The 17,036-nt window shown below is 46.0% G+C and overlaps 1 protein-coding gene across 1 annotated transcript in view; it reads left to right on the forward strand.

Annotated features, from left to right (window-relative positions):
- The window catches only part of RBM33 (RNA binding motif protein 33), a 104,729-nt gene that overhangs the window by 52,687 nt on the left and 35,006 nt on the right, over positions 1-17,036 (forward strand). The window contains exon 10 of the mRNA XM_068972470.1: positions 939-997. Coding sequence (XP_068828571.1) covers positions 939-997 — 59 coding nt within the window. The remainder of the gene's footprint in view (positions 1-938; positions 998-17,036) is intronic.

Consider the following 17,036-nt stretch of genomic DNA (forward strand, 5'->3'; position numbering starts at 1 on the left):
GGTCAGGGTCCCCCCGCCCCGCCCCTGTGACCTCATTTTCCCTCCGTCACTTCTTTAAACGTGCATTTCCACGTAACCTTCCGGAGTCCTCGTGCTGAGGACTCTGGAGTGTGAAGCTGAGAGGGGGCTGCAGGTCAGCCCTTGCACTGGCCGGCCGAGACCTTCCTGGACGCGTCTGGCAGGACATTTTAATGGAGGGTTAGCATGCTACCATAGAGTGGGCACCTCTTGGGAGGGGATTTTTTTACCTCCCAAATCAAAATCAGTATAAGGCTCATGTATGAAACAGCTTAAACATGCAGGGTGTGGAACTAGCATTTGGCTTTTTCCCTGTTTTTGAAACTATTTGACCACTGTTCTGGCAAGTTGATGGAATTGTGCCTCTTGAAACACAAAGACGGACGACAGGTCTCGGCATGGCAGGTTGTCGAGTAGGGTGTTCGGTGCTACAGCAACCAACACAGATAGCCACACAGTGTGTGCACGTTTTCTATTCTCTGCCCGCTTCACTTCATCTCCCGCCTCCCTCCCTCGTGAGCCTGGAGGATTTGGATATAAATTTGTGTTCGATGGGCGTCGGAAAATGTAACTCGGGTTAGATACCCTGGATCACCTGCATATGGATGCCGAAAACAAAGACTTCTTACCGTAAAGGAATAATGTCTTCCTGGTGCGAAGTATTTTAACTCTAAGTAAGAGTTCACCGTTAAAGTGGAAGCTTCTGCTTGTGCTATTGTACTCTGAAGACAGAAGCTCTCTCCCCGCCCCTTTATGGGACTGTGTCAGTACAAACATGCAGCCTTTGCGGAAGTGTGAACGTGATGTGTTGTGTGTGTTGTGCACACAGGCTGTGTTCTGTGTGGCGCGTGGTGCGTCGTGCTCCTCTCCGGGCGGGTTCGGGGTGAAGTCACGTGTAACGAGTGCTGTTTTCCTCACAGTGCCCTTGCTGCCAGTCCCGAGCCAGCCGAGGCCTGCGGTGGGACCCCAGAGATTCCCAGTGAGTAGCAGCTGCTCCTTCTGCTCTCGTAGGGAAGAGCACACATTCACCAGGAAATATTAATATGGCAGATACAAGTGGTTCCAGCCAAATAAAAGTTTAAGGATTTGTAAATATTGACAGTAATTTTTGCAGTAGAAAATGTTTGTTAAAAGCTTAAGGTCAATGGATTTTTGAGAATGGAATTAATTTTGTTAAACTGTAAAATTGTTGAATCAGGATCATCAGTAGAATGCCTTTTGTCTTAAAGAATATGGATTTTGATTTTATTATTGCCTCATGTTAGGTGAGAAAGGGCCTTTGTTATCGTGTGTGTAGAGCCATGTGTGCACTTGGGTAAGTGTGAGTGTGTGTATGCAGTTTTAGGGAGTAATAATAAGATGTCTACTTGTTTAAAAAAACAAGCTCAAAGGTCTTCATGAGCCATTGGTTTTATATTTTAAAAATGCAGGTTTTCTTTTTAGAGTATCTTTAAGACACCCCTCGCCCCACTTTCCTGTTGTTCCCATAACTTTATCCATTCTTCTGATAATGTTTTAATTAGAAGAAAAATGTCCATTAAATAGTTAACCATTTAAATAAATAAATTTCATTTTGTTTGACTTTTTGGTTTGATTTGTAGTTAGTTCATCGATTTACTAAATCAGTGAGAATGTGTTCTAAGAACAATTTGAGGGAAAAAAAGGACCACACCATAACATTTTAGTTTGTATTTGAAACAGATATAGTTTTGTTGATGCTAAATAATCTGATTTCCTGGAAATACCTAAATGGCCTGTTTGACCCTAGCTTTGATCCTCAGTGGCTGCCATGTTTATGTGGGTCATGAAGGAACGTGTAGTCAGATGATTGTTCAACAAGACAGTATTGGGTTTAAAGGCTCAGAGTATTTTTTAGGAACTTTCTTGATTTGTAGTTAATCTTTATGACATCGTATTGTTTCTAGAACTGATTCCTACTGGTTTCAGATGCTTTATTAGCTAATTTTTTAAAATTAACTGATCAAGTTCTAAAAACTAGTTATTTTAAAAATTAGGTGACATTTATTGAGTACAGATCCTTACTTGAAACAGGTGTCTAAATAGTTAAGATTTATTAACTGCATTACTCAAGGATACATATGTGTGATTTTAGTCATTGATTTATTTCTTTTGGTAAATAATTTAACTGATAGTTATTATAAAGCACTAACATTTTTTAAAATGTACTTTTTCTTATTTTCAGGGTTGTGAGCTTTTGCATTAGAATCATAATTGATTTTGTGTATATATTTTATTAGGAATGCAGAGATAAAATTTGATGAAAGCAAATATAGTTTAAAATTATAAAGCAAGGTTGTGTGTAAATATAAAATTAGAATAATCATTTGCAGTTTTCAGCTACTTATAATTTCACTTGTGCAAACATTTGTATCTGATACTAAAAGAAACCTTGTATTACTTGAGGTCATTACAAAGAGGATAATAAAATAATTTGTTTGTGAGAAATTAAACTAAAAGTTATATAATACTCTGAGGGTGGTAAATATTACTGGACTGCTCTTGGAGCAGTTCTTGCAAGGTGTAATGTTTTGTTCTTATTTTTAAGGTGGATTATGTGTACAGATGATGGGAAACAGGCTAGGGATTAGTCATATGTGTCATGTAATTTGAGAGAGAGTTACTGCCGTTTAACATGTATCTTTAAGCCCCAGTGCTGGTTCTTAGACTGTGTGCTCAGTCGCTCAGTCGTGTCTGACTCTTTGCACCCCATGGACTGTAGCTGGCCAGGCCCCTCTGTCCAAGGAATTATCCAGGCCAGAATTCTTGAATGGGTAGCAATTCCCTTCTCCAGGGGGTCATCCCAATTCAGGGATCGAACTTGCATCTCCTGCATTGGCAGGCAGATTAAGTTACAATAGAGGGTTTTTTTTTTTAAGTTCATCAAAATATTATTGGGAAGGAGGCTAACTCTAGGCTGTCTCCTGTTGTTTTACGTACACCAGATTTAAAAAAAATTTTTTAAATATCTTAATGAGTATTAATTTGTATATAATTTTAAAGGTTATTTTTCTTTTACAGTCATTACAAAAGTTTGGCTGTATTCCCCATGTTGTGCAATGCATCCTTGACCCTATGTTACACCCAGCGGTTTGTATCCCCCGCTCTCCCACCCTTACTAATCCCTGCCGCCCTCTGCCTTGTAAGCACTGGCTTATTCTCCATATTGTGAGTCTGCTGCCTTTTTGTTAGATTCACTAGCTGTATTTTTTAGATTCCACATATATGTGATTTCATACAATATTTGTCTTTCTCTGTCTGATTTATTTCACTTAGCTTAATATCCTCCACATCCACCTATATTGCTGCAGATGGTAAAATGTCGCCCTTTTTTATGGCAAAGTACTATTCCATTGTGTGTGTATATGTATATACATCTTCCTTATCCATTCATCTGTTGATGGACATTTAGGTTGCTTCCAGTCTTGGCAACTGTAAATACTGCTGCTATGAACATCGGGGTGCATTTATCTTTTTTGAGTAACATTATTTTTTCCCTTTTCTACTAATCGGTTCTACTTTGCGTTTTAATCAGTGTAGATGTGGTTTCATAACCACTCAGTGAGTTTCTCCCGTGCTGAATGTTCTGTATAGTGCTAGTCCTTAAACCGTAAAACGTATGAGCACAGGCCCATGAAGCCTGGTTTCCTCCTGAAGAGAGAGTGCTGTTGGGGCTTAAGAAAGCCCCTTGGCGATTTCGTGCTGATGGCAGTGTACCCTGCGGGCTCTTTCTTGGTTCTTTTCGATAGAGGAGTTTAGTCTTTATTTTAATTTGAAACTGAATTTTGCTTTGTAAAGTGACTACACACACACCAATTGATAAAACATGTCTTAGGAAAGCTGGCTTCAGTTTCGTCATAGGGTCTGTTTGGATCAGTGTGCTTTGCTGGTACACAGGAAAGATTTGAATTACAGAATGTGTCAAGTGGAGCAAAGTGCATTTTGATCGGGCCTTTCCCCCGCCTAAACCCCTTTAGTGAGTTTCCATTGCTCTGCTCCTGGACAGCTTCGTACGCTTGCTCGCCTTGTGTGAGAAGCGGATTCATGTCTCTGCGGAGTCCCAGGCATCCTGCGCTCAGTGGAGCCAGCCTGGCCCTGGGCCTCGTGTGCACAAGTGCAAATGAACGGTGGCTCACCGGGGAAGCCCTCAACTTTACTTTCTTAATAGTCTATTTTGTTGGACAGTTTTGTAAAAACTTGAGAATTCTCAATTTAGCACTAGTGTGCCTAGAAACTGTACCAAGTGATAATACCTCTGGTCTTACAATTCAACAATTAGAACTCTAGGGGCCTGAAGGGCTACAGCCCGTGAGGTCAAGGAGTCGGACATGCCTGAGTGAGTGAGCACACACAAGCTATGCTTAATGTAGCAATACTAATATTTTAATTTCCTGTTAATGAATTTTATTTATAGAATTGAATAAACATTTTCTAAAAACAAAGATTTGAATGTCAAAGTAATATCATAAGAAAAGGATTCCTTACTTTTGATCATTTTAGAAGCTGCTACTTAAGCTCTCAGCAGTGAGCTGGCGCTTCTTCTGTCATGCTAGTCTCTGTGTCCAGATGGGATTTTTCCTTCATTCCTTCGTTTATGGAATTTAGTGAAGTGCTCTGTTAATTTAAGTTTCTGTCTAAAAATTAGATTCACGTATTTAATTTTAGTTACAGATATAGCCATTAGTGCTTTTTTCTCTCTTAAGCTTTTATTCCCAGGACTATTTTATTTTTTCAGATCAGAATTGTGAATCTTTTTTTTAAACTATAATATGTCTCAGTTGATAGCACACATATCAGAGAATGAATCGTTTTCATGCTTACTTTCGTATCAGAATATTAATCTGCTGAATGTAAAATGTACCTTAGAAGTAGTGACTGCTTACAGACGTGGACAGACACAGGAAGAGAGTGTGTGCTCAGGAGTTCAGAGTGCCTGTCGGTCCCTCCTCCCTTTCAGCTCCTTCTGTCCTGTCCAGTCCTGCCGTCTAGCCACCCACCATCCCCCAGTCTGCTCCTGAAGCATTTGCGTTCCTGCCAGGACCTTTGAGTGGAATTTCGCAGGACAGTAGTGGTTTTCTCTCTTGTTTTGTTTATGCAGGGGAGTGGGGCTTGGGAGACTGTTCACCTTTCTGCAAGTAGGCTTCTGTCTTTGTGTCTGTTAGAAGTCTGTTCTGAGTTCCACTGTCTTTGTTTTACACATTAGTTTCATAGATTTCTCTTTCCACAGAGGCTGTCTCTGATGTTTTTGTCCTTTCCTTATCCAGAAGTATGGCTAATCATTTATGTATTTGTCCTCAGAGAGATTTGTTGTTGTTAAAAGTTTGTCCACTTAAAAAAGTAACACTGGAGTGTTGGTTAATAATATTTTCAAAAGTGTTGCTTTGAGATTTTGCTAATGTAGTTTCAGTGTCAGGTAAAGCATATGGATAAATTTTAAGTAGCTCACATTGTGAAGATTCTTGACTTACGGTATTTTAAAACCTATTCATTGGTTTTGCATTGGTGTTTCTGTCAGGGCTGGTGTTTCAGGGTGGCTAGTTACTGAATCATTTTCATGCTTGCTTGCTTCTTCACGCTTGCATTCTCAGTGCTGGTATTTCAGGGTAGCTAGTTAAATACTGAGTAATCTGGCTGCTGAATAATTTCCTAGTGACCTTTGTTTCAATTAAAACTAAGTTATGTTCGGAAAGGACTAGCATGCGGAGTTTGAATTAGGCTTCTTAGTGATTCCTTTGTGAGGTAGACCCCGATACCTGAGGTTGCGATTTGCGTCTCCCGTGTGATTACAGCACCTCATAGGTAGGTCTGACTGCGCTGTGCCTCCATGGAGCAGGGGGCCTGGTGTCAGGTGGTGGTGACTGACACTTCTGGATGCATTTTACATGGCATTTCATGCGAACCATGTTTGATGAGACTGCTGCAGCAAATTGCGTTTCTTTCTGATTACAGCCCTTGCAGATGTGAGTCCAGACTTCATTCTAGCTGGGAGAAAGAAGCCTTTCTTTGGAACCCTCTCTGTGTTTACAACTTGCCTTCAATGCCCCGTAGTTATTAGCTTTTAAGATGGGGAAGTCATGATGGGCATTTCCTCTGATCAGATCTGTGAGTAGTAGCAGGCAGCTGTGGGAGGAGACTCTTCCTGCTGTCAGACATTGTCAGGCTTGCAGCGCAAGAATGCATTTTAAAATGCAGGTGACATAATACCCAACATCCTCCATTTGCTAGTGGGTTTCTGATTAATCATGATTACCATACATTATCATACCATCAAATTTAATCATATCAGTGAATTCCCATCTGCAGCAGTAACAGGAGCAGCTTAGCACTGTGGTACAGCTGTTAAATATGGTGGCTATAAAGCCGAGCGCCCTGTTGACTGGACTCGCGTGTCCCGTCAGTGTGCATTGTGTGTGTTGGGTGGAGAGACGGTGGTGGGAGTCCACACCCATAACTCGGAGGCAGGAATGCTCAGCTGTGCTCAGTCTGAACTCCCTGTGACCCCATGGACTGCAGCCCACCAGGCTCCTCTGTCCATGGGATTTCCCAGGCAAGAGTACCGCAGTGGGTTGCCGTGTCCTTCTCCAGGGGGTCTCTTGCACCTCCTGCATTGGCAGGTGGATTCTTTACACTGTGCAACCTGGGATCCCCCAGGAATACTCAAGAGATCACCAAGTCAAGCCATGAAGTCTCAGTGTAAAAGCTGCACTGTTAAAGTGTGGCATACTATTTTATTTAATTTTGAGCTAAGTAAGAACGTCACATTGAATTGAGTACCTTTCATAAATCCCGAGATACATAGTTCCATTGTAGAGTAGACTTAAACTTTGAGTATGACTTGCCCAGCTGTAATTTAATAATTCAGCCAGTGAAATACAACAGCACAGACTTTCAGAGTCTTAGAACGACTTCTGTGCAAAGAAAATCTCTGTCCTATTTTTACTGATTTGCCCTTCAAAGCATACCATTTTTAAAATTAATGTTATTTTTCCTGGAGTCCTTGAAGAGCCATAGTTCTTTTCAGAGAAGTTTCGAAAGTGACCTTATTCTAAAGTACCTGAAAGTGCTTCTTGCAAAAGACTAGAGGTTTTGTTTTGTTAACTGGTAAAAATGTAGTCCTTTTGATGCACAGTCTGACCTTGCACAGCTGCACACAGGGCCGTCATCACTGCCGCTGACAGCAGTTCCGTCTGCCCAGACGGTATCGTGTGCTGCCCCTTGTAGGCAGCCCTCTCCCAGCCCAGCCCCTGGCAGACCCTCATCTGGCTTCTTCTCCTGAAAATGTGGATGAATGGAATCACATGCCTGGCTTCATTGTGGGTCTTGCTTCCTGCACTCAGCACAGTGCGTTTGAGACTCGTTTACCCTTCGGTCACAACAGCCAGGGGCTGTCCTTTCGTATGGACCAGCAGTATTCCCTTGGGGAGATGTACCCCCGTTAGTCTACCCAGTTGCTGTTTGGCCATTTGAATTCTCTGTGGTCATAGTGGGTGTTAGGAGGGCGGGTTGTGAGCCATACGGCAGATACGTTCAGATGAGAATTTTGAAACAGACTGCGTGCTTTCAGTCCGTGGAGCTGGTCCTGCTGTTGCGCTCAGTCCTTGATTCAGTGAGGAAATACCATTTTCCTGGAGCACGTACTAGTGACCGATCGGTCAGTGGAAAATGAAGAGTATCACTGAGTAATTATAGTATTCCAGATTTTGTGCAAAGCTTGCATTCCGCAACCTTAAGAGGGTATCATTTTCTCCACTTTACAGATAGAGAAACTGAGTCTTGGAAAGGGTGAAAGGTTCACGTTCACATAACTGGTACAGGAGGTGGGAGTGGAACCAGGTCAGTCTGAGGCTCTTGATCGTGCTGAACCTTCTCCTTTTCTCTGAAAATACTAAAACCCACCTCAGTAAACCAGAGAAAGATAATTGCATCTGGTAAGTTGAATCATAACCGTAATATATAAGATTGTGCTTCTCAGGAGTGCTGCAGTGGAGCGTGTACTTTGTATGGTAGGGCCTGTCATTGGGTGAGCTTGTTAACAAAAGGTAAAGGAGGGGTGAGATGCAGGGATAAAGACTTTTTCATTTTATGAAAAAAAGTAGCGAATAGTCTTTAGTGGGTTCCTCAGAAGCAGTATTTTGTACCGGAGTGTTACAGCTTGTGGTGCCTGCTCCTCCTTGAACCAGTAATGTTCCCATGGCGCATGCAGGTTCCTGTGGTGGCCCCCCGCCCCATTCAGAAAGCAAGGGCTGGCTGCTAGGGATGTGGTGCTTCAGAATGTTTAGAGTGCATCTGCAAATAAGCGAGTACCTTCTAGGAAGATGGATGTAGACATTTAAACAAGGCATAACCTGAAAGAAAAAAGAAATCTATGGAAAACACTGAAATAAGAGGATTAACATTGTGACAGTGGGCTCTAATTTTAATTGTGTTGGGGGTCACCAGTGGTCTGTATTCCTTGCATTTAACCCATTTAATCAGAATTAACTGAGAGGCATTATTTAGTATCTGTTGGTTTCTTATATAGTTCTTTGCATTTTAAGTGAGATTAATAAATGAAAACACGTTGAAGCAGCAGGCTGTAATTTATTGAAAGATTCATGAAGTTTCAATGACATTGTTAAGGTATTCAATTAGTCTTACTAAAATATACCAACTGACCCTTTCAGGGAAGCTGATAAGTCACATAATAGCTGTTAGAACCTCTTTATTCTTTGCATTATACGATTAACTTTGTGCTAAGCAATTTATGCAAAGTTTTCATCTTTTTTTTTTTTGTAACCAGAGTTATCAGTTCTTCCTGAATAGGATTAACATAGATAACATCATATAATTAACAAGAGATGCAAAAAGGAAGTACAATTTGTATAAGAATTATATGAGGAGGATGATAATTTCTTACCGTGGACTTTTAAAGGGACATAAAGGAAAGCAAAGCAGAGCAGTTATTTGAAAAGATTAAGGTAGCTTCAAATGGTTGAATGACAATAGTACTAGAAATTCTGTTAAGTGAGGTATTTACAACTCCCTAATATTCTTAAAATAATTCTGCATTTGCTGGAGAGAATTTATTATCCTTTTTACTTGTGAAATGATAGACATTATTGAATGAATATTCACATCAAGAGAATGCCCGACTTGGGAACCTTGGTACCTGAGGATAGATCAGTCCCAGGAGAAGCAGTGTGTGAGAGGAGAAAGCTCTTTTAAGCCGGGAGTCTGACAATGTGGGTTCATGTCGTATTTATTGACAGTGGTGGTGGTATTCATTTGCTCATTTGTGTCCAACTCTTTGTGACCCCATGGACTGCAGCAAGCCAGGCTTCCCTGTCCTTCACCATCTCCTGGAGCTTGCTCAAACTCACGTCCGTCGAGTTGGTGATGCCATCCAACCATCTCATCCTGTCGTCCCTTTCTCTTTATCTCAGTCTTTGCCAGCATCAGGGTCTTTTCTAGTGAGCCGGCTCTTGGCATCAGGTGGCCAAAGTGTTGGAGCTTCAGCTTCAGTGTTAGTCCTTCCAGTGCATATTCAGGGTTGATTTCCTTTAGGATTGACTAGTTTGATCTCCTTGCTGTCCAGGAGACTCTCAAGAGTTTTCTCCAGCACCACAGTTCAAAGGCATCAGTTCTCCAGCACTCAGCTTTCTTTATAGTTCAACTCTCACATCTGTACAGGACTACTGGAAAAACCACAGCTTTGACTATACAGACCTTTGTTGGCAAAGTAATGTCTCTGCTTTTTAATATGCTGTCTAGGTTGGTGATAGCTTTTCTTCCAAGGAGTAAGCATCTTTTTACTTTCGTGGCTGCAGTCACTGTCCACAGTGATTTTGGAGCCCAAGAAAATGGAAGTCTATCACTGCTTCCATTGTTTCCCCGTCTGTTTGTCATGGGACCGGATGCCATGACCGTGATCTCCGTGAATGCTGAGTTTTAAACCAGCTTTTTCACTCTCCTTTTTCTCCTTCATCAGGATGCTCTTTTAGTTCCTCTTCGCTTCCTGCCATTGACAGTGTAACTGGCTAATTCAGGTGAACCCTGTAAACCTGAGCTTCTTCATGCCTTAAAGGAAAAGGGATTGGTTCTGCCGTATTCATGGAAAATACAGTTCGTACTAGGTTTATCAGCCAGGATGTGAATGAGGCTGCATGTAACAGACAGTTCAGTTAACGGTGACTTAGCAAACCTGGTGTCATAGTTTTTGCATAAAAGAGAAAGTTCTTCCGGGTTGGTGTAGCAGTTCTGTATTGTTACCTCTGTTGTTAATCAGTTCTGTGTTGTCAGTTTTCCCCTACCCAAGTTTCAGGCTGAAAGAGGAGAAGGGCAGGCGGCAGAGGCATGTGCCCACTGAGGCCGCCCCGTCCAGCAGCCAGCTCGTCTTGTCTCAAGGCGGGCCTGCTGATCTCGCAGCTGGGCACCCTGTTGTCCCTGCATTACTGAGCGAGAGGTGAGAGTTCATACTCGGGACGCAACTCACAGGCTTTTCCACACGGATAAAATACATGTTCAGAGTTTTAAGTTGTATAAATAGAGAAAAAGAAAGTGACATGGGTATTCAAGACAGAACAGAAAATGGTGAGGGAAAAATGGTATTGTGAGCTTAATGATACCTATTTGTTAAAGTATTTTATACAGCCGATACTTACTGGTAACAGTCAGCAGCTTTTGGGACCTTCGAGCTGAAAATTTTTCTGTTTAGATATCCGGACTCCACTTCTGTCGCCCGTTGAGGTGAATGGAGGCAGTCAGGGGCCTGTGTGTCTTCCCAGATGGTCTCCCTCGTGTCCAGCAGTGGCGGACACCGCCAGAGAGGGCACCCTTGCCCCTGTGCATGTGGAGCATCAGCCGCTGTCTGTCTGTCTGAACCATCTGTTGTTTTACCTGCCCTCTTCCTCATTCTGCTTCCACCTGGCTCTCCTGCAGGCGTTTGTCGTCCTGGAAATGGGCTTCTTCCCGGTTGGGCAGGATTCGTTTATCGTTAAGCTGGCTCTGTCCTGGTGTTGGTCTCTCTCATTTGTCCTCCTCAGGGTGGCTTTCCTCTCCTTTGGGGCCTGTGTGTGACCTGCCACGACCTTCCCTGGCACCTGCTGCCACCACCTGACTGGCCTAGGCTCCCGCACCTTGCCAGTTGTGTCCCTTAGTTTCAAGGTTAAGCCCACAAAACCCCTGTCCCCACTGTTACTCTGTTGAGCCTCTTCCAAAGGCAGAGATTTCCTTGTTTACTCAGCTTGAGTCAGCTGTTTCTTTCTAAGCTGTAGATCGCATCTGTGGCCTTCCCTCCTTTTATCAGTGCCTCAGGTTGATCAGATAAGCACCCCTAATTTGTTTTCCCGTTCAGGCCAGCTGTGGAATCTCCATGGCCGTCTGACTTTTGCCTTTAGAATTTACTGTTTTTCCTGACCTCAAAGCACGCGCATGCTCTCCCTCGCTTATATACCCAGAGGTGACTGTGAGACACTGAGACAGAAAAGGGGATGTGAATGGAAGCCCCTGCCCTTGCTGTGCACAGCCCGCAGTCGGCAGCGTCGTGGCTGGGTGCCCGTGTCTGTCCCTGGGGTGAGGCCCGGCTCCGGTGCCTTCCTGCCTCGTGTTCTGTGCAGGGCAGGTGGGCGCTCGGAGGTGTCATGAGCAGGAGCTGCCCGAGTGGAGCTCTCTGTAGTGTGGGCGGCAGAGCCTGGGGGGCTGGGTGCAGGGGCTAGGAAGGTCACGGGGGCGCAGCACAGGGGCGGTGAGGCCGGGCTGACATGGAGTTTCTGGTCAGAGGCCCCTGCCCTGGCCTGACCTCCGGGGTCGGGGGCAGGGCTCCGCAGTGTCAGTCCGACCTGAGTTGTCCTTCCTGGGCAGAGTGTGTGGCTATGGCAGGGAGTCCTCAGTGAACCCGCCGCCATCTGCCAGGGTGGTACGTGCGTTTCTGGGGTGTCTGGCCCTGGCCAGTGAAGGCGGCATGGCGACGGCCCCGGAGTGCCCAGCACGGGAGTGTCAGCCGGAGTGGACTGACTCCATAGCCCTGAGCCCTTGGTGGCTCACCTCGGGAAGCTCATTCTCACTCACGCCCTGCTCTGGGCATCTTCCTCTGGACCCCGGGTCTCTCTCCAGCTCCGGCAGGTGGAGAGAGAGGGAGGGCTATCCATGAGGAGTTGTCTTGGAAGCGGGCCTGCAGCTCGCCCCCATCACCTGTGCTCATGTGCCGTCTGCCAGAAAGTGGTCGCGGGGCCATGTGGCTTTAGGATCGTCATGCGTTTTCCAGGGGGCATGGTTCTCCAGTTGGCTCTGCAGCCAGGAGGAGGACGCTGGCCTGGGGTGTGCTCCTTCACAGCCGTGTTGGAGGGTACCCACCCACCTCCATCTGTTCTGCAGGGAAGGTCCCTCTTCTCTAACCATAGGGACGTGGTTGCAGGGTGAGGACATGCGTCTCCAGGTTCATGTTACCTTCTCTCTAACCGTGTGATATCATTAAGTGCAGGTCATAGCACGTCGCTTTCCTGAAGTTAGGTTGGGGGAGCAGGGGCTGTCGGTCTTGCTGCTCTCTGTTCTGACTGCCCTGTCTGTGCTCTGAATCTACCGGGCTCAGGAACCTGGGGCCGGTCGCCGGCTCCTCGGCCAGCATGGCCTGCCTCCCTTTCTCTCCTCCCGGAGGCTCTCAGTCAGTGCAGGAGACGGAGGTTCGATCCCTGGGTTGGAAAGATTCTCTGGAGGAGGAAATGGCAACCCAGTCCAGTATTCTTGGCTGGGAAATCCCATAGACAGAGGACCAGGTGGGCTACAGTCCATGGGGTCACAAAGAGTGTGACATGACTGAGCGACTAAGCACAAGCCCAATGTAATTATTAATTATACTAATAAGCTAATACAGCTGTAACGTGTTTGTTTATGGTGGAGTGCTGCCTGTAGGAGTGCCAGGAAGGGTGGTAGCGACAGCATGATGCGCCTCTGCCGTCTGCTGGGTACTCCTAAGTACTTGGGTGCACTTCGTTTTCCCCCGTGAGGTGGGTCCTACCCGTCTCCCCTGTCCTATAGATGAGGGAGCCGAGGCCCAGAGTGATTTGATGGCGCGTGCTGGGCTGTGAGTGAGTTTGTAACGGGAGGGCTGGGAGACACGGGCCGAGACTGTCAGTCCAGCCCTGGAGTCCACTTTCTCAGTCATTGATGCTGTAGGCTGGAGGATCATTTGGAAGTTACAGTTCCAGGCCAAGAGTCAACTCTTCGCATGAGGTGGCCAAAGTGCTGGAGCTTTAGCTTTAGCATCGTTCCTTCCAAAGTATTGCTGCTAAGTCACTTCAGTCGTGTCCGACTCTGTACGACCCCATAGACGGCAGCCCATCAGGCTCCCCTGTCCCTGGGATTCTCCAGGCAAGAACACTGGAGTGGGTTGCCATTTCCTTCTCCAATGCATGAAAGTGAAAAGTGAAAGTGAAGTTGCTCAGTTGAATCCGACTCTTAGCGACCCCATGGACTACAGCCTACCAGGCTCCTCTGTCCATAGGATTTCCCAGGCAAGAGTACTGGAGTGGGGTGCCATTGCCTTCTCCGAAGTAATACTGATGCAGAAAGAATTCTGCGGCTTTGTTGTATATTGCTAAAGAACACCTGAATGCTTGTGTACATGCTGTTAGCACAGGGATGATTAGTAAAAGGGAAGGTTTGGGAGGGAGCTAAAAATCACAATCTGAAGATTCCAAGGGGGGCAAGATTCATAATCCCATAGATGTTCAGTTTAATATCAAAAATTGTCCTTAGAAGTTAGAAATACTCAAAATAATCTCCCAGGAAATCTGAAAGTGTTTAGAGACACTCAGGCAGCTTGGAATTTTTTCTGAAAGCTAGCTACATCAGTCTCCTTTGAGGTCATTCTTGTAACTCTGTAACTGCTTCCTTTTAGGAAAGGCTGAAGGGGTTAAGGAGAGGATGTGTGCCCTGCTTTCCGCCTCTGCATAGTAAAAGTCAAAAAGTAGCAAGCTTCCTACTAACTTACAGTGGGGAAAGCCAGTGTGTTTCTCCACAGACACTTTGCCCAATCTGTCCTGAGAGAACCTGTGTTTGGGCGGACTTGGAATCTCCTGTGTGACGAAAGGAGAGAGAGGTTGTAAAGAGCTCCGTTGCAGCAGCCACATGACCAGAGCTTCATCTGCGGGGGTGAGACTTGTGGCTCTAAGGTGCGTTTATAAACAAAAGGCAGAGTTTATAAATAACCACAGATGTCAGAGGAACACGCTGAGGGTTTTCCCAGCGTGATGTGAGCCTGATAGGCGAAATGCTGTGAAGTATTGTGACTTCACATGTTAAGTAACGAAGAAAGCCGTGTTTGTTGGCAGGACAGAAAAGTTAGGAAGTTCTTCAAGCTTCTCTAAACTGTGAGCAGAATCAGGGAAGCAAGACAGAGAGAATCCGCCACTGCTGGCTTCTGGGGAGCTGAGCGGAGGCGGCAGCTCTGGAGTGATTCTTCCGCACATGCGGCTCTTCCGCCTTCCAGGCGTTGACGGTACAGCCGGCAACACTGCAGACCTCATGTGTCCTTCAGTGGCCGCTTGGGACCGAAGCGGAAGTGGGCTGGGCTGGGTGGGGTGCTGGAAGCCCTGGACGAGGGGCTCTGAGAACAGTGCTTCTGAACAACAGAAGTTAAACTTTGTCTCACTTCCTAGGGGGGCCGGTGGGGGTTTTATAAAGTTAGTGAAGTCCCCTGAGTGACACTGCGCTCCAGTGAGTCGTCCGGAACAGCCTTACAGGACTCTCTCTCTCTCAGAAAACGCTTTTTAGTCTTCCCATCCTTCTTTCTGATACCATCTCTCTATGCCCGTCCTCTTTCGTCAACTCGCTAGCATAGCAATGACTGATACAGCTAGTGAGTTGCGAGTCCTGAAGTGTGCTAACTGTAGTTCAGATTGAAAGCTTGTCAGCAAATCAGTAGTGTAATAGTTCCAACTGCTGTTGTAATTCAGCATCTTGTTCCTGTTTTTTACGTGAAAGCTGGCCAAATGCAGTATCAGAATGCGAATAAAAATTTCTAGAGTACTGCTAACATTAGCCTGGAGCACATGATTCATGGCAAAAAGTTGTCTGTGGATGGAGGTGCAGCTGGGGAGGAAGCCCGAGGGGCGGGAGCATGGGAGAGTGTCCCCGGCAGCCAGGGAGCCTTGAGGGATGCTGCTGGGCCTGTCGAGAGGAAGTGGCAGCTTGGTGGGGGTGTGACGTGGCGTGTAGAGCTCCACCCAGGAGTGCCGTGGGTTCTGTGGGGGCGCGGGCTCGGGGGCCCACCTTGGCCCGGGCGCACACAGTGTCTCCTGGCGCAGCGCGGCCCCCAGGACAGACCGCTGGCGGGAGAATGAAGGAGGGACAGGGAAGAGGGAGTGTCTGAACCAGGGGCTTATGAGAGGGCTCGCATTTTGGTTGAAACAGAAGCACAGAGTGAACATTTTCCTGAAGAAGTCAGGATGTGGACGTTCGGACAGAATGCAGCGGTTTCCAGAACTCATGTTTTGCGTAATAGTTATAAACTGATTTTCATGTCTGAGTCGGGAAAGAATGATTTTTAGAATCCCCAGACTTAGTCATTTTGGTGACTTATATGCATTGAAACGGGATTCCCCTACTGTGTTTTAACTTGTTTTTCTTGGGTACTGAAATCTACGATTAAGAAGTAAAATATAATAGTGTCACGTGATTGGATTTCCTTGGCTGTGAAGCTGGGCACGTCCCTCTGCCCTCACCGTGCATTGGGGAGCTCAGGCGGGCGGGGCGGGAGCCGGGGAGGTGGAGGCCGTGGCCATCACGTCCGGTCCCCGCCCATCCTGCCTGCGAAGCAAGTGCTTGCGCAGGGTTCTCAGAGTGACTTGACTCCCATGCCGATGGCTGCGCCCGCTGCTGCTGCCCCGCGGGAGTGCGCTGGAAGCAGGGGCTTTCGTGCAGAGAGCGAGTCCTGGGAAGCAGGGAGGGCTGTCTCTCCCTCTTGTGATGGTGCCCAGACACGAGCCTCGGTGCCGACTCTGGCTGGGCCTCACTCGGTCCCACCATGCGCGCTTGGGGCTGTCAGACTAGCCAGGGAGGCAGGGCATTGACCCCAAGTCCCGGTGACAGCTCCAGTAAGCCTCCCTGGGTCCAGCCCCGGCGTCTCACGCCTACTTCTCAGCACATGGGGGGGTCAGCCAGAGTGAGGGTCTTTCCTGGCACAGCCGTCCTCCTGCCAACGACGGGCACTTCCACATCCACGTGGCTTTCCTGAGGCCTCTCGGGGTGCCGTCTGCCCTGCCAAACCTGCATCCAGGCAGACCCTGCCCTGGTGGCCTGACGCAGGCCACATACACCGGCTTACGCGTGATCCCTGTGCAGTTATCTGAAGGGAGCTAACATTTCTTAGGATGCTGTGAAGTTGAAAATGTTTTTTTACTTGTCTTCAGGTATGTGTTAATGTTTTACTTTTTGTAAGCTAAAACCTCATGAAAAGAACACGTGTTTCATTTTTATAAGGCTTTAAACTCAGTGATTTCTTCTACCTTTTACACCCAGTACCTTGTTTGAGGCTGTGGTGTAGTTAATGCCTCTTACCTGTCCCTTCTGTGCTGGTCTCTCTGAAACTGTCTCTTGGTGTCCCCTCCTCTAGAGGGGGGACAGGCAGGTACACTTACTCCATAATAGCTCGAGGCAGCAAGCCGTATAGTTGAGCCCCGGTTTTACTTAGGTGAGCGTTACTAATTTGTGTGTCACGTTGCACAGATGGGAGGCAGTGTGACAAGTCAAACCTTGTCATAAAACAGAGGGCACACAATTTTAAATTTTATTTTCTGGGCCACTCCAAGAAAAATGATTTAAGCATTAAAAAAAAATGATTGGACCTTGATTGCTAATATGTTATCATACAGAAAGTTTTGAAACACATTTACATGTGAGGAAGAAGGTCTGTAAAACTACCGACAGGATACTAATGCTGTATTTCATACTTTATTAATAATTGTCTTTTAAAGTTACTTGACAAAACACCCACGTAAACGCACACCACATATTTCATTGCACAC

The sequence above is a fragment of the Capricornis sumatraensis genome, chromosome 5 (assembly GCF_032405125.1).
Source record: "Capricornis sumatraensis isolate serow.1 chromosome 5, serow.2, whole genome shotgun sequence".
Classification (NCBI taxonomy): domain Eukaryota; kingdom Metazoa; phylum Chordata; class Mammalia; order Artiodactyla; family Bovidae; genus Capricornis; species Capricornis sumatraensis.